General features: G+C 37.3%; 1 protein-coding gene across 3 annotated transcripts in view; it reads right to left on the reverse strand.

Annotated features, from left to right (window-relative positions):
* Positions 1-18429, reverse strand: part of COL4A4 (collagen type IV alpha 4 chain) — a 74682-nt gene that overhangs the window by 35337 nt on the left and 20916 nt on the right. For all 3 annotated transcript variants that reach the window (XM_074591695.1, XM_074591696.1, XM_074591698.1), the window contains exons 6-18: positions 17820-17864; positions 15929-16045; positions 13062-13130; positions 12803-12838; positions 11980-12042; positions 11468-11503; positions 11231-11272; positions 10164-10244; positions 8866-8919; positions 7221-7280; positions 6475-6519; positions 5363-5416; positions 596-665 (exon numbers count right to left, since the gene is read on the reverse strand). In XM_074591695.1, the coding sequence (XP_074447796.1) occupies positions 596-665; positions 5363-5416; positions 6475-6519; positions 7221-7280; positions 8866-8919; positions 10164-10244; positions 11231-11272; positions 11468-11503; positions 11980-12042; positions 12803-12838; positions 13062-13130; positions 15929-16045; positions 17820-17864 (772 nt within the window). The remainder of the gene's footprint in view (positions 1-595; positions 666-5362; positions 5417-6474; positions 6520-7220; positions 7281-8865; positions 8920-10163; positions 10245-11230; positions 11273-11467; positions 11504-11979; positions 12043-12802; positions 12839-13061; positions 13131-15928; positions 16046-17819; positions 17865-18429) is intronic.

An 18429-nucleotide genomic window follows, 5' to 3' on the forward strand; every position in this document is an offset into this window, starting at 1 on the left:
AGGCAGCAGGCTTGGCTGTTCCTCACTGCATCCTGCTATGAGGTAAGAACTTCCACACACCTTTTCACCAATTAGATTACAAAGATGGGGATAAAGGGCGCTGGGACATAAAAACCCAGCCTGAGGTTTAAGTAGGAAGGTATTCTGTTGGGAGTACTCATTCCAGGATTTCACCCATGCTATGCAATAGGAAGCTTAATTGTAGTCTAAAATCTGTGTGTTGTGGCAATTCTGAAAATAGGAATTCTATATTACAACGGGATGCTTGGTTTTCTTATTTGTCATCCATTATCCACCATTATTTTTCATAGCTTTTTCCTCAATATGCTTAGGTCCAATAACGGGATAGTCCTGCAGATCTACCTGTGACTGCATGCATAAAGATCTATCATGCAAACATTTAATCTGAAACTTGAATGCTTAACATAGTTCTAGATCAGTGAGAAACAAACACAGAATGTGGCCACTAGGAAAAGAATGTTTTATGATTCTGTCCCCTGAATCCCTAGCGATCACTTTCAAACACCTTAGCAAAATAGGTCCTACACACTTCATACAGCAGAAAGACTAGTTATAGTTGTAGACTAGCTATAACCTTTTATAGGAGGCAGCAGAGTTCCAACAGCTCCAGGAGGACCTGGGGGCCCTTTTTCTCCTGGATCCCCCTGTAAGAGTCCAAGAATAAATTTTACTGATGGATACAAATATGCAGTGTGCTAGCACGTAACTGAAAATTGCAACAATGGTGGGGTATGTAAGGATGTGGCACATATCGCCTGGGAAACGGCATTTTGACACTTCACAGCATTTAAAACCAGGCAACAAGATTTTAAATAATCATTATCTTTCAGGATACCAATGACTAAACACTAATATACCTATCGCACATATATATTTGACTCTTCAGAACTTGTAACTGCTGAACTTGATTTCATTCATGTATTGTGAAGACAAATCAATTACAGTAAATCAGTACCTTATTTAATTGAGATGTTTTGATTTAACAACCAAGCTGTAATTATTTGCTTTAAAATTCTATACCAGAATTTGGAAATTATTTCTATGATGACAGATAAGCATTAAGAAGAGAGTTTTCACAGTCTGACAGAAACTATTGATGGTAAGAGATAGTCAAAGTTCTTACAAGAAGTTTAAAATATCTGCCTTGGGGAAACATAAAAGTGCCTACTAATGGCAAGGAAAATCACTTCTGCTTGGAGGATTTCTAAATTAGCATGGATTTTGATATGTAGAACTGCAAGTGAAGTGGACTTCGGGGAAGTCTCTTATGTGGCAAATTGTATTAGACTTTTTGCTTTGTAGATTAGGAATCAACCCTGCTCTCTGCAGCAAACGGGAACCGAGAGAACAAGAATGTGAATGTGGGAACCGCGTAGTGAGATTGCATTCCTGGGACTGGAGTTCAGGGCCTTTTAGGACACGGACAAGGAGAACTGGGACTGAAAAACTGGATACTCATTCTTACACAAGTGAAAACAAAGAGCCCATGCCTCTTTCTGGGCTTTTTTTTTTTTTCTTTTAAATTGGTAACTATATGATATTTAAACAGTTCTGGAGCTGTCACTGACAGCTTGTTAAGGTCCTCTTGACCTTTGGCCTTTTGGTTGACCTTTTTCCTTTGACTGTATCTCACATAATGAAATAACACCATTGTGTCATCTTTGGCTATTTTAAAGAGGAAAGTAAATTTATCTTCCCTAATGACAGAGAAGAGCCTTCTGTGTGGCAGGAAAGAAAAAAAATAAACCTAGCATTTTTCCTTCTCCTGGATAAACTTACAAATTATTCTGACATATAAAATTAATTTAACGATGATAAAACTATCAAAGATTTGTATAATAGATGGATATGGCACAAGTCTTATATGACTTTTGTTTTAAAATGACACAACCAGAACACAAGAAAGAACTCAAGAGTCAATGAGCCAAGGTCAAAAATTTCAGTTCTTGGTATCTCCTTAAGTGCCAAATTCCAGTGGTGGTCTCTGAAAACCTGTATTTAGGCTGTTAGGTCTTATGACCCTCTCTGGATGGCAGCTTTATACTTGCTGTCTTTTCACTGTTGGTACACTCCTACATAGTGGCATACATATGTTTGGATTATTTTGTTGACTGATACTGTTTCCTCTTCCCGTAAAAATTTCAGGAGACTTGACTCGCCAACAGTTTAAGAAAAAAAACAAAATTGCCAAAAACATCCAGTGGAAGCATCTCTCTCATGTATAATCTGGAGTCTTCTTAAAATGAAAGTTTAAAATCACTTATCAGTTTTATTGATATCCCTATTAAGCATTAAACACTGTTCTGTAAGTTTCTGTAGCTTTATATAATGTCAATGGCCAAGAACATTTTGCACTTCCTGTAAAGACCATTCATTATTTTAATGAGACTCATTCCATTAGTAGCAGAGACAAATGGTCTCAGAGTGATTTCAACAGGACTCATATCCTCGCTTGTATTTTGTCTGAAGTTGCCTTCTGTATTTTTCTCATATTTATCGCAGAATGGGTGAGGTTAGAAGGGACCTCTGGAGAGCACCTTGTCCAACTCCCCTGCTGAAGCAGGACCACCTACAGCCGGTTGCCCAGGATCATGTCCAGGCAGCTTTAGAGCATCTCCAAGGATGGAGACCAGTGCTGAGCAGAACGCAAAAATCACCTCCCTCGGTGTACTGGCAATACTTTTCCTAATGCAGCCCAGGATACCGTCAGCTGCTTTTGCAGCAAGGGCATGTTGCTGGCACACAGTGTTGCCGATGTCCAGACTTAAGGACCCAAAGGTATGCCAAGAATTCCTTGAATTCCATTCTTTGCTTTAAGTAAAAGTTAACATTTTTTTAAAGATGAAATCTACTTTGAACGCAACTGTTTTTTTCCTGACTCTTTCTTTCTCTTAAATCTGAATGTATCTTAGATTCTATTTGAATGTGTTTATTTCAGAAAATCTACATGAGGGTGGGTTATTCTCAGGAGGGATTTTAATCATATCCTTGTTCCTCCAGTATATGTGAGATCATAAGCAACATCTGGTGAGGCTAGATGAACAGTTGATACAGACTAGCTAGATCTGCACTTTTCAGGAATAATCAGATTTATCCAGTTGCTTTTCAAGAAAAACTACAGCATGTGTGCAATCATTCTGAATTTTGCACACCTGTGTGAGTTAACCTGATTTTTTTTTAAAGTTGTGTCCATACTTGAATCATTCTCTTTTGCTCCGTGTATTAGCAATTGGAATTTCGTCTTTCCAAGTTATTACTACAGGCATTCAAACTTTTCTCCAGTATAATCTACCAACAATTAATTATTCTTTGCTTACTGTTTGTAGTGTTAATTGATGGCTTCTCAGGCTTTGGGGTTATCAATGGAGACTGAAAAATGCACTGTTCTGCCTATACAACATCTTGTCTCAAGTTTATTAATGACGCCCCTGACTAAAACAATGTGCACATCAGGGTGAGAACTTTTTAACAACCCAACATTAAGGTTTGATTCTAGTTTTGGGGAGTAATGGACTGTCATGATCTTTCTGTTACTAAGACAGACATGCAATGTCTAATCAGTATCTGAATGATCCTACGTTGTTGTGAAGCTGCTAATGGGCAAATGGCAGAAAAATAAACATCCATGGACAACTTATTTTTTCCCCAAGTATGACTATATTAATGAAATCTTGGCTGAAGTTGATCTAGCACTCTCCTGGCAGTCCTAGCTTTCAAACAAGTAAGCCTGTGACTAAACCAGATGTTTTTATCGTACTTTTACTTATTTACTCCATGTGCTTGTCATTTCTCATTTGTAAACCTGCTTCTTGAAAACCTGTTTGTTGCTTTTTATTTCTCTACTTTCAGCTGTGTCTTTAGCAGTATACTACTCATGGGAAGCTTGGACCAGACACAGTTTATTTCTTTTTGTCATCACAGATTATGGAGAGCGTGTTCCCATCTTAACCTTAAATTTATAACAGAGGTGATGCTTGCTAAAATCCCTTGAGTGTCATTCCTCTGATTTCACAGATGCAACCACTTGTGCTTGAAGGAAAGTTACTGTTTTATATGCCGCTTTCCAAAAAGATTATTTCAGAGAGAAATAAACACTTCCTCACTTTTGTATTTCAGAATATTTAGAGGTAAATTCATCAGTGTCACAATTTCTGCAGTATTGGTTTTTTATCCTCTGTACTGATGATAACTTGATAATAGCTTCGATGATGAGCTTTTTCAGCCCTGCTGTCTCTACTGATGATCCTGTCACCCATCTTCTTCACTGCAGCATTTCATTCCTCCTGCTGCTCATACACTGTACCACCTGGACCCTACCCCAGGGACGCCCTAGAGCTTCCCCTGGCTAGATTCACTGCTGCTTTGCTCCTTCTAGAGTAGCATCCAGAGCTGGTTTTTCATTCTGAATGTGCTTCAGCATTGTAGATTCCATAGAAAATATAATAGTTTCCCTTCGTTCAAGAGTCTGTTGTTAGTCAGAATTACAATATGATCATTGGTTCTGCAGCCTGAAGAAGAGAATTCCATGAGTTTATACTCTGAAGTGTCACTAGACTGGCACCTGGGTCTTCTGAAATGGTATTAAGTATCTCTTCCATGCTTTTCAGATGAATATTCTCCTCTCTAACTGATTAGCTCCCCAGATATGACACTTATGCTTCTAAACACTACAGGAAAGCAACATGTATTCTAAAACAAACAAAAATGGCTAGCATCATCTAAGTGAGCAAAAGTAGGAAATGTTTAATCAAAGCTGGTGTGAAGGAGTCCAATTTCCATTCTGGTAACCATCTTGGAAAAGCTGCTTATGTGAACAGGTTGAACACATGCAAAGAGACTTTGGTAACTCATGCAAACAAGCCCATCTGAATCAAATTTTGCCACCTCATTTGATGCCAATTATCATACTAGTTCATGGACCAAAGTTTGCAGGATTGTACTGTTACCTAAGTAGCAGGTTCATTTACCTAGCATATGTCTCTGGGAAATGCAGTTCAACCACGAATAACTTGCAGAGTACTACAACTCATGGATTAGACAACTATACTGGTATAGTTAAAGGTAACTATTGACAATTGGGATTAACCAATTCCTATGGTATGCAAAATGGAATTTCCACTCTCATATGCACCAAGCAGGAATGTTTACTTACGTTGTTATTTAATGCCACTGGGTTAGGTAACTATGGCTATCATGAAAATGGTAAATCTTAAAAGTAGTTACAACTGTAGAAAAGGAAAGGGTCTGATAAGCAGGTACATTTGGAAGGAATCATTAGCATTTATATAGGGGAGCGTGTGTGTGTGCATGCGTGCGCATGTGTGTTTGGTGGCTTTTTTACCTGTCTGCCTGGATAGCCAGGTTGTCCAGGAAAACCAGCAAATCCTGTTTCCCCCTGGAAAGCGTCACATAAACATAATTTGATTAATCTGTTAAGACACTAATATAAGTAATTGAACAAAACCCAGTAAGGCAGTCACACAATACTGTCATGTTGTAATAGCATCTGCAGTTTGTTTCAGAAAATTCTCTGGGTGTGTAGAAGAGATGGTATGTTTCACAGAATCTCTTCTGTTAAAAAAAAACAACCCACAACATGTATCACCAGGTTATTTAGATAGTGGCCAGCAGATTCAGTGTAGCTGGGGCACAGAACTAGCTGGAATACATATCAGCAGACTCTAATAGACTGTCTGCTTAACACAGCTGAAATTGGTTTGCTGCCTGCTGAACTACTGTTGCATGGCAGACAGCTGCATATCAGCTCCTCCTCTCCTTTTATGATATAGCAATATATTCATCCATCCAGTATTCAAACTCTTTAGGTAGACAGTGGTAAAAAACGGAGTAAAAAGCAATTTTGCAGATAAAAAATCACCTGGAACACAACTCTAGATGCAAATAATTGTACATTGATGTTATTTATGAATAACGCAATCATTACCTGAACTAGATTTGAAAATGAGATGGAGAGAGGAAACAGAGAAAAGGACGAGATGTAGATCTATATACCTCTATCTGTTGTTTACTCCAGTAAGATGTCATAAGTTCACAGCTAACATTTAGCAGACTTAAAAGCATAACTGGAATTTCTTGAGCCACAAATCGAAACAAAACATGCATATAACACAAAATACAAGAACAGTGTCACCATGGCAACCAAAGTTACCATGCTGTGTAACTTTTCTATCATGTTATATGCATGTCCTACTGGCTTTTCCTCCTGCTTGCAACTTCAGATCCCATTAGCCAATTTCAGCCAAATTTCAGTGGCAGAAACCAAAGACAAAGAGTTCATACATCCTCTGTGGCAACAGGTAGCAGGAGAGAAAGGAAGGAATGCAATGTCTGCTATCAAGTATGCGGAAACTCCAAATCTGCACAAATCCACAGAAAACCAAATCTCACTGATCCCGCTGTTCAGGGAGCTGTTTATACTTTGTATCTTCTTACCTTCATTCCAGGAAAACCTGCAGGTCCATAAGAACCAGGATCACCCTGATAAAAGCAAGCAGAATGTGAGCTTTTACTGTTTGTAAAAGCTTATTCAAAATAACACTTACTCAGAATTGCTGAGCAGTTAATGCTCCTTAGCTAATTATTAGTTGGGATATTTCCCAGTAATATTATTATTCAGAATTGCTAAGCAGTTAATATTCCTTAGATAATTATTACTTGGTATGTTTCCCAAAAACTTTGCAAAGCTTTTGCAAATACTTTATATGAGAGAAAGGCATGAATTTGAACTACAGACCAAAGTAAACCAGACAGGTCTTCACTTAATTTTTTTTATCATATTGCACAAAGCACAGTAGTGGACATGTTGCTCCATGTGAGCACTGTTATGTAAATCAAGCACAAGATGCTGTAAAAAGTTGCCATCGGCAGGTATGGAATACATTAAATTTACTGTTAGTACTGTGCTACTCCAGAGAAGCTTTGTGCAGCCCTAAATATTTAGAGGATAACTCTACAGATTTACCTTCTTTCCAAGGACAGAAAGTCTGTATGAACGTATGTTTAAGTCTGAGACAGGGTGAGTCCCAGGGAAGGACTCCAAAGTATTCTACACAGATAGTATGATCAGTTTAAAAAAAATGCATAAAATCTTCCTTGGAAATGCAAACTTAAACTTCTAAATATATTATGAACCTAATTATAGTGAATTTGTGAAATAATTTATTCTGCGATTTCCTTACCCTCAATCCAGGGAATCCAGGAATGCCTTTTTCACCCTTTTCTCCTCTCCCAAGTACACCCTGGAACATTCAAAATAATTGTTTAAACAAGATGCTCAGTGAAGTTTGCCATAAATTTTTGGGTTTGTGCGTGTTTATTAAGTTATGTGTATATTAGTTTAACGGTTCTTGTTTCACTTGCTAGGCTCAATCACTGGGCCTTACTTCATACAGCACTGCTATCAGTGCCTACGTAGCTTCAGTTATTCAAGGAACTTGCTATGGTTTCTTCTCCAAGCTTAATGTGCTTTCAGCAGTTACATTTTTTTGGGGTTTTTTTTTAAAGCTCTGGGCATCTTTTGGGCTGCATCAGTCAATTTCTCAGTTCCTACTTATAACTAACAAGTGTACTATTATCTACATAGACAGCTAGTACTGGAGCAAGCATATAAAGCCCATCTTTTTCAGGGTAAATCTGATATAGAAAGATCAGTTTTGTCTCCTTTTCCAGTGCTAAGTAACAGTGATCCTTTTATGATACAAAACGAATCTGTGAAAAAGTGCAAGACTTAGAACTCAGGAATGTGATGTTCAGGCTTCTTTTTTCTTCTTTTCTGCCTGCCAAGCTAAATAAGTTTTTAACATAAACTAGACTCATTCTTTTGTCGCTAATTATCTTTGGTTTTTCTGAAATCTGGTAGTTTCCTGCCTGTGGATTTTCCTTCTCCAAATCTATCAGCAGTAAAGACTCCAGAATATTTTTTGTGGTTGCTTATGCTCAGCATCCACGAACTCCTTACTGGCACACTAATGTTTAAATTAATTACACTGACAGAAAGAAAAGAAAAGCTAGAATAGATAGCAAACAGCAACTCGTTATCCAAACAGATGGCTCTGACTTCTCTACTCTTGAGGATACCTTCCAGTACCTGAAGGGGGCCTATAAGAAAGCTGGGGAGGGGCTGTTTGCAAGGGCATGTAGCAATAGGACAAGGGGCAATGGTTTTAAACTAGAGCAGGGTAGGTTTAGATTAGACATTAGGAAGAAGTTCTTTACACTGAGGGTGGTGAGACACTGGAACAGGTTGCCCAGAGAGGTGGTGGAGGCCCCATCCCTGGAGACATTCAAGGCCAGGCTGGATGAGGCTCTGAGCAACCTGATCTAGTTAAAGATGTCCCCGCTTACTGCAGGGGGGTTGGACTAGATGGCCTTTAAAGGTCCCTTCCAACCCAACACATTCTATGATTCTATGGTACCTGTAATGTGAAGTTAAAGTCTTTCCCTAACATATTTAGGGAAACATACATCACGGCCCATTAAGAACACATAGACATCTTCTCTATTTCTCCTCTTGAGAAAAACTAAACTGTGCGTCTATTTTCTTCACAGTCCCAGTCTTTTATGTGTCAATAGCCAAACTGGAAACAACGCTGACCTTTTGCTACCAGGCAACATTCAACAGGTACGTATAAAACAAACTCAGAAAGGTTTTCCAAAGGGTTTTGAAATATTTTTGCTTTCACACTGATTTGGGTAGTGATTAAATTTCACAGCACAAATGCTATTATTTCTTCAATCACCTTGTTCTTTAAAAGATTAACCTAATAACCACAGAAAGACTTTGCCAGCAGCATGAAAAAAAATTAATATCATCGCATTACTTACTTTGGGTCCACGTGGCCCTCTGTATCCTGTTACTCCAGGTAGTCCTTTTTGGCCCTACATATACAAGGAAAGGTGTTGTGTATATTAATATGCAGGACATGCCTATGTGCTGTTTAACTTTTAAGTCCTGTTCTGAATTACAACTGTTAAGTAGTATTTTCATAAGCACTTTTCCTGTTCCTCAAGGTGTACCAGGGAGAAGAAAATAAGAAAAACAATTCTGTACTGATTTTTATTTCTGTTAACACTGTCAAACCAGCATATAATGACTGTGGAGTGAGACAGATGTATCTTTGCAGGGAACTGCCAACTGGGGCTTTGTTCCTGCAAACAGGCATGGCAGTAGTTCGTTTTTGTTTGCTGCTCTATTTAGTTTGATGCAAGTATTCATGCACATAAATCTACACTTCTGTGCATAGCCCCAATCTCAATGGCATGCCTGGCTGGCTACATGGTCATGATCACATTGTGTGTTGCACGGCAGCACGGGGAGTTTATATAAGTTATTTTGGTCCTTTCCCTCTTCCTCAAACACCTGTACTTAGACACCATTTGCATAATCAAAGCCTAAGATACAATATGTGAAATCTGTTGGCTCCCTGAGTTGAGGTTGCAGGAGCTGGCAATGCCAAATTTACTTTTTCATTTGTGTATTCGAGTAAATCAGACCTGAGGACCCACAAACTCCAATATAGGGCTCTGTAATGCAATTTTTGTAACTCCTGTTCTTTTTAATCAAACATTCTAATCTTTTAAGGTACACAACTGAAGTTACAGTAGCTGTGATATTGAAGTACAGTAAATAACAGGAACTTGCATTAAAAATAGACAACAAAATCACACTTAATTTTCATATTAAAAGAGAACCCTAGAAGGGTTAGCGTTGATAGTTCAAAACATTACATTGGAAAAATCTCAAAGAGAATAATTGCCAAAAGATCTGAAAAATAAAAGCGTTAGTGAAGAGCCACAAGAGAGATTCAATACCAAAGTACTGAATGAACCAACTTAACCTGGGATGCCTGAAATATGATTTGCTAATGACAAAAAGTGAAAAGAACCAAAGCAAGGGCACTATCTCCTTTATGCATCAAGACAGTCTTCTATCAAGGATATGAGCTAAAGTACACATGGGGTCTGCTCTCCTGAAAACCTGTAGGAAGGGTGCTGAACACGATTTCTGCGGAAGCTGATGATTTATTACAGGAAAATTTTTCCTATGCCATCCTTGCAAAAATTACATCAGAGGATTGTACTTGCCAAGTTGAGCACAGTGAAATACGAAGACAAATTAACACCTTTTCTCCTTTGAACAGCTGAGCTCCAGGAGGTCCAACTAACAGTGGTAACCCAGGTGGCCCAGGAAGTCCGATGTCACCCTGTGGAAGCCAAAGGAACAGAAGAGAGAGATTATGTTCCATGCAGTGTTTCAGTGAGACTCAGCATATTTTCCTGTTGTACTACAGCACTACATATTTCTGTACTCATTGAATGTGTACTTGTACTAATACCCATAGATAAATAAAGGTACTGAGATCTGTTAGTCTCTCTACCGTCTCCCGAGATGAGCGAGGCTGACTATCTTAATCCCTTCCTATTCTCTTCAGTCATTAAAAATAATGTTATGTCTAAGGAAATAAATGTGAACTCTGTACTTATGGCTCCTGCTCCAAGTCTGCTGTGGAGATGGTTACAGGATTGTCAAATCTCTTGTGTGTATATACAGCCTCTTGTGTTCCAGACCAAAGCCTTTGAGCACAAGGCTTTGTGAATGTAAAGATGAAATTATTGATTTGCTATGGAAAGTTGTGCATGTTAGAAACTTACATGAATTCTAAGAAATGACTGGACATACTCATAGAAGAAAATCAAATACTCCACGTTGGTTCTGTAAGTCCTGAGTACGCTAACAGGTGGAGACTGGGAAAGGAACTATTATTATATGTTTGTCCTTTTTTTACACTTTTTCCTTGGCATCTGTTGCTGGACATAGCAAGAGATGAGATTCAGTGACTGATCTGGTACAGCCACTGTTACTGGAGGGTACTCTTGGGATTATTTAGGCAGCGTCTCTACAGAAGGTAATTGCTATGTAAATGCTAACTAACATATTGATTGTTGCTTTTCAAAACCTCCAGAATACGCTCGATTCCTGTAGGCAGCTCACTGAAGTAATCACTTCCGCACAGAATTAACTGATTGAATAACTTCTATTACTTCTTCCATTGTAACATAATTAGTGGGAGCACACAGCCGCAAATGAATGGGTTACAGGGAACCCAACAAGACTTTATTATACTTCTAACTCTACAGCAATAATATATTTAATAATATTTGATTTCTTTAATAATATTTGTTTTCTTACCGGCTCCCCTTTTTGTCCATCCACTCCAATACCTGGATTTCCCTAATTGATAAAAGATGTACACAGTTTGAAGATAATCAGAAAATGCTGACATTAGAATTTAATCAAGTAATTTCTTTGAAAAACTTGGTAAGAAATAACCACAAGGGATGCTTCAAATACTTATATAAATTAATCTATTATTTCAGGATCTAACAGGATCAGAATCTAACAACTTCAGGAAAAGTTATTGCCTACCTGTTCACCTGGCAAACCAGGGTAACCTGGAATACCCTTTAAAAGAGAATGAAAACAAGTTAATAGGTCGGATTTAGAGACAGCTTTGCTTTCAAAATTACCTCCTCTTGCCAGTTGTACCTAGAGGCAGACTTTCCTCTTGCAATGTAGCTATCCCAATGTGCAATTTACTTCACCCGGTCACTGCTTTCATGAGGGCTGAATTCTGGCTTCCCATTTCCCTATCTCCCACAAGGTGGCCTTGGGAAAAGGGGAGAGCACTAGCAGCATTCCTCCATGACCACAGTCTACCAGGATGAAACATGTTCAAGCAGGCATGGGAAGGAACAGCGTATGCTCCAATTCCTCAACTTCCAAACTTATAAGGTAAGGTAAAAAATCTCTCTTTTTTACCATCTGCTTCAAAAATTATTTCTAGGCTTTGATTCATATTAAGGCAAGTTCTAATATTGGTAGACCAGAATTTATGCATATCCTGAAAATGCGAGGCTGTGTCACTGCGGTGATCTTACAGGCAAGCCTGGTTGGCCTGGGTATCCAGATGGGCCCGTTGTACCTCTCGACCCTCTAGGTCCCTGGAAAAGATGGCAAAAGGACTGTCTGTGAAAATACCAAGAGCATACCCTTTTCTCCACAAAACTAGTCCCTCCAAAATGCTTGCATCACTTGGACTCAGTCTCTGCATGGCCACTGCATTCCCCCGTTGCCTGAAGCTTGTACCACGCCACTGTCACTAGAGTAACTCAGCACCAGTTTCTAGATAATAGTGTGCAGATACTGGACAATGCACAGTTATATGTTATTAATGGATTGAAAGAATACTTTGTCAGTAATTGTGCTACCATATGGGGACTTGATACAGTTCATCAGTGAATACTTTTTTGAAGGGCATAAGAAGAGGAACCCAAAGCCATTAAGAGTGTAAACCAGCATAAAATTAATCTCTCTTTTCTTCTCACATGGTTTTATGGCCAAAATATGGCAGTGTGCTACATGCTTTTGGGAGATCCACCAGATACTATTGAAGTAGTTGTTCCATCTCTATGCATCTTGAATTTCATGGGCAAAATGCTCTGCAAACTGTGAGTATCAGGGCAACAACTGCTCAATGCACAGATAATGCAGCTGGGTATGGTCTGTTTCTGCTCCTTTTCAGCCAGCACATATTAGTCATGGGCACAGACTATAGGGACTCAAAGTTTGTTAGACTGTGTTCTGGAATTTTGCTATTTAAGGCAGGAAGGGAGAAACCCCAATATTTCTCTACTGTACTAAGAAGAAAAAGTTGAAAGATCTTCATGACCAAAAGCGTATGTAGAACCACTGGCTACTTACAGGAATGCCAGGGTGTCCAGGATCACCTCTGTCTCCCTGTAATGACAACCATTTAACAAATGAATCATTATAAGCTTTGTTGTGGGTATTTTCTAACTTTATAACTATTAAGATTACAAGCTATCTGTTCCAGTTGTATATATGCTTTTAATCTTTTTTTGCATCAAGCTTTATTAAACAGTGAGGAGTTATAAGAACAACTATATTTGCCATACATGTTTTCCTATAAGATAGATTTTTTTGCCAATCAGATACTTACCGGAGGTCCTTTTCCAAAATATGAAACATACACGGAATTTCCTTTTTCTCCTTTTTGCCCTGGATTTCCCTTTAAAGAAAAAAGTCTTTTAAAACATGATCCACCTACGGATATCCTACACTTCTATGGAGATTGACTAACAATTTCTCAGACTGTGCTTTTCTGGTGCCCATACATTACTAGGTAATCCACTAGAACCACCATCACCGCATGAGCATTTTGCAGTTCTTTTATCTAACGAGACCCTTAAAAGTAAAATTGCCTTCTGTAAAGTTGAGCAAAGCAGCTCCTCACAGCTTGACTCCTGCTCCGTTAGATGCTCCTTAGCTCTTTGGGTACTTCAGTATCTACAATCTTCACAAATCTTGCCCTTAGAGTCAAGTATATCAATATGCCTACCTTTTCTTTCAGTGAGTCAGTGGCTTTAAGTATTAGCACTCTGCCTTCTCCAAAAGTTCATGCTGTGATTTAGGAGAATCTACTATGATTCTGCATACAGTTAAAAACCTGAAAGTATGGACTGTGTTACATGTATAATCTTCAACATTTCCATCTATTAGGAAATATGTTTCACAGTCTATTAAAAAAATATCTGAAGCCTAAAGGCCCTGTTTTTTTAAAAACTAAGTTTCCATGGTACTTGCTGGGGAGTCCTTTATAAAACTTTTCCAGTCTTAACAAACACCCTCAAAACCTCAATCTAACTTAGCAGGAACAGAAGATTGCTTTTGCAAAATTTAATTGTAATGCTCAATTGACTGTTAAGAGCATGATATGTACATATCTGAAGAACAGATATATAAGACATTATTTCTGAAGTTTTCTCATTTGAAATCCAAACATAACACTTAACTATTGATTTCAATAAAATGAGATACTGTTTTTCATAGAATTTAAACACTTTAAAACTGTACTGGTTTCACAATATTATACACTGCTCAAATCCTGAAGTCAGAATGAAACAGGGAAAGTACTTAGCCCTGGAACGGTACCATAAAAAGAGTTACAGCTGTCTGCAGCTGGATATAGCTACAGTAGACTGGACGCAGATTACAGGTCAAACGACAGCTACTAGGGAACACATTAAACACATCAAAAGTTATACTTGTCTTTGGTTATTTTACATGTGATCTTTTGTGTAATAAAACATCTTTATTAGATTCAGTTTGTGTTACCGTTGCCATGACTTAGGTAAGGGCTTACAAATGGAACCTACTTTCTTCTCCAATTTATTGGTGAGGTAAAAGAAGTAAAGCTGATGAAAGTGTTCATAGTGTTAAATAAAATTATATGGGACAACGTTATAAATAAGAATAACATAATAGTGGTAGCTGTAATATATAGTCAAGTTTGTACTTGGTGCAACAGATTGATTTAAAAATAGGCAATATGTATAGAGAGATTGGAATAGCATTCTTGTACACAAGCGAATATGGTTAGGATGTCTTGTTTTTCTGGGTAGCTAAATTAATTTGCACTGGAATTTTAGTGTGTGTATCCAAGGCTACATGCTTATCATGTCTCCCATTCTTTGTAGGTTGCAAATACTTCCCTAGGCCTGTCAAAGAGCACGCTCCTGGAATTGGGAGGATTTATGCTGTAATTTGTCCCATGACTCATTTTTCCTTTATGTCATTTGGCTAATTATAAAAGGCAAAACTATTTTGAAAGCAATAATAAGTAAGAAAATACACGTAAAATTAGTGTTTGAGCAGAAGCCATTTTACCATTTGGAGGGTTAATAGGTTACTTTGAGAGGTATAACAAATGAGGTTATTATCAAGTTTTTTATCAGGCTATGTATTTCATAGCATTTATTACAGGTCCAAGGCTGAAATTATATGTTTTTTCTAATTTCTATGTTTTTGATAACATCTTTTCACTCTGGCATTCACCGCACAGTTTTTGATGCCGTATGGCTGAATCAGCATCTTATTTAGCTCCTACTAAACACATTTGACTTTTCATGTAAATTGCAGTTGTTTTTATTGTTTTATTTATAAAATTTCAGGGAAGCTCTTAGAACAACTAAGCAGCTATTAATCATTCAGAACTAAAACTTGTTTCCATGAAAAGTCAAAGACTAGGTACTAGATGTGTTCAGCAAAATTTCGTTGGAGCTACAGTAATTTATAACCCCTACTGACATGAATCTGTGTTTTATTTTCATTGCTAACACAACTATTTAAACAACTTTAAAATGCTTTCCATTTTAACAGCAAAAGTAAACAATATTGAAGTGCTAATTTGAAACATTTTAACTGAAATGATCTCTGTGTATACAGATAAACGACCAGGCAAGATTAGATGTGCACAGAGCAGTCATGAATAGGTATGTGTAAAAAGTGGCACATGGAACTGTAAGACCATGATTTTGGAAGAGATCTACTAATATTTGTGTGATCAACCACTAAAATCTTCAAGTGTTAAAGGACTTAGATTTGTTGAAGCTTCCACTTACTGCTAATTCATCTCGGGTATTTTCCTACTATAAAGGCTTTTAAGAAAGTTCAAGTATTGATAAATGGTATGATGGTTTCAAGCTACTCCTCAGTTGTACTTCCACGAAATGGTATTAGCTTTGGTGCGGTTACATACTGGGGAAACAAAGTAGAATTTAACTCACAAGGTAGATATATATACTTTAAGGATAAAGAAACTTATTTCACATTCAAGCTTAAACTGAACCTGTTAAGTCACCAAGTGTCCATCACTCCCATTAACCTTAGTAAGAATACCTGGAAATTCATTGTGCAGTGTAAAACTACTGGCACAGTCTAAAACTCCTTTCATTTTAAGAGCTGTTAGCTTGGAGGGGGAATGTACATGTATAGTGTTCACAGACAGTAGGAATGCCTTTCACGTACATAAGGACCTCTTGGTCCACTATAGCCATTTTCTCCTGGAAGTCCTGGATCTCCTCTTGAGCCATTGTAGCCATCAAAACCACGCTTGCCCCTGGGTCCTTCACTTCCTGGTAATCCCTGAAAGACAGTTTAATATTTATTAGAGATACACCATGATAAATAGGGAATTACTTTTTAAATTAACAGAACAGTTCAGAAACAAGTATCTCAAATCTGAAACAGAGGACATCTCATAGTGGTCTCAGCTTCATTTTGCATTAGAAATGTTTTCTATTGTGATCAACAGAATTTTTTTCATGTGTAACAAACGATGTAAGTATTTTATATCTTGTTCTTTGATGCATAGCAGATATTACAGAACAGCACTTGTTAACAGGGCTAGACTGAGCTCTCACTTGAGTCAAAAAGTAACATGCTATCTTCTCAGAGAAAGCTCTAGCCCTCTAACTATAATCTTTCTGTGGCTGTAAAGAAAAGCTGAAGAAACACATTAAAGACATCTCAAGCCACCTCATATTTTTTAATTCATAGGATAAAACAAGGAAAAACAGGACACGGCTTGACTCAAATTATTACAGTATTTAATTATTTAATTTTATTAATTACTTTAAATTTAATTATTTAATTAATTACAGTATTTAATTATTTAATTATTACAGTAAATACAGTAATTACAGAGATTATGCCTCTATGTTCAAGAATTGAGGAAGCAATTTTCTAACGTAGCAAGGACTAACCAATGTCCAGACAGGGGTTAGTTCTACTCCAAATTAGAGACTAGGCAATACAAACACTGAGATTTTCCTTGGAATAATCTTTCCTTTGGAGGAAAAATAATTTTGACAGAATTAAACATTTTTATAAATAATAAATGGTAATTTTGACCCAATTTTTTTTTTGGGGGGGGGGGAAGGTGGAGTTCCGAAAAATCATCAGGAAAGCATCCTGGCTGTTTGTCTAAAATATTTTTTGTCAATTTTACCTTCTTCTTATCTTTAAGGTTCTTCATCCCAATTTGTGGACACTTTTTTCATAAAAAGAATATACATTTCTTAGGAGCGCTTCTTTTTTGTGCCTTGTGGCACTTGTGATCTCTACATTAATCAGACATTCTGGCAACAGTGCCATTGTCAAGTGTGGACAGCTGACAAGCAGATGCTAAGACACCCACTCAGTTTCTGGTTCTGTTTTCACATTCAAAATTCAACATTTTAACTTTGATCCATATGAAACAAATAACAGCATAGGAATTCAGTTCTACTAAACAGCATTTTTCAAATACTGTATCTAAGAGATACTATCTTTCTTTTACCACATCCATTTCCATACTGAAGAAGACATTCAGAAAACTATAAAATCACATGCTTATCAAAGATATATTTAGGACCCACTTTCCTTCTTCAGTCCCTATTCAGGTTAAAATTACGGGACTCAGTTGCTCTTTTTTTTCTGCAAAAGGACTACAAGCAAAAATCAGAATGTTTGATCAGAAAACAATACATCATTTGAGATACTTTCAGAGATGTTAAGAATGCTGCAAGCTGACTACAGCCTTCTATACAGCCTGAGGAAAACAAACTCATTGTTTTTAATCCTAGCACTGACACATGCTGCATGGACATGGGTTAGTCTCTACCTTCACCACCCTACTCCTGCATAAAAATTATGTACTTACCTCACTGGGTTTTTTTGGAGTTTGTTATCAATAGTAAACACAGTTGAAGTTAACCTGGCTATTTTACATTTTTGCAAAACATGTAATTCTATAGGTGACAGGATATCAATAGGTATAAAGCCAAACAATTTATTAAGTGTATTATTTTATTAGAGGAATTGCTACGACTGTATAGAAACTGTAATTTTTATGAAGTAATATTTATTCAATACATACAGGAACACCGTCTAAACCAGGAAATCCCGGGACTCCAGTTGGGCCCTAAAAACAGTTGACATGAAAAAACAAAGTTGCAGAGATCATTAACTCTTAAAAAGAATGAAAAACAAGAATATGTGATGCTATATAGCGAGAAAAAAGTATCAGTCTTGTTTGAAATATGAATAAAAAACCATAATTGTCAGAAATTATGTGCTTAGCAGGAAACTAGTGCCAACAGCTACCCATGTAGCAGACAGTACAGTACAGGACAAATGTCTAATACTCATTCATTCTCCAAAGATTATAAAATGACAGAGAAGGGGGAGTTGCCTATAACTTATAAAATAATTCTGTATGTAATTTCACAACCCTGCTCCTGTTTTGATAATACCAGCAGCACAAGTTCTATTTATGGGCCTTACATTTCAGGTGTGTTAGACACTGACATTAGTGATTTCAGTCATCCACTGAGATCAGTGGAATCAGACCATTAAAACTAATATAAAGTACCAAGAGCCAAGCACGGGATTGTACAGCTATGAAAGATATGGACCTGAACAGCAATTTATAATCCATAAATTAATTATGGATTATTTAATTAATATTAATCCATTAATTAATTACT

Source organism: Larus michahellis, chromosome 6 (genome assembly GCF_964199755.1).
Source record: "Larus michahellis chromosome 6, bLarMic1.1, whole genome shotgun sequence".
NCBI lineage: Eukaryota > Metazoa > Chordata > Aves > Charadriiformes > Laridae > Larus > Larus michahellis.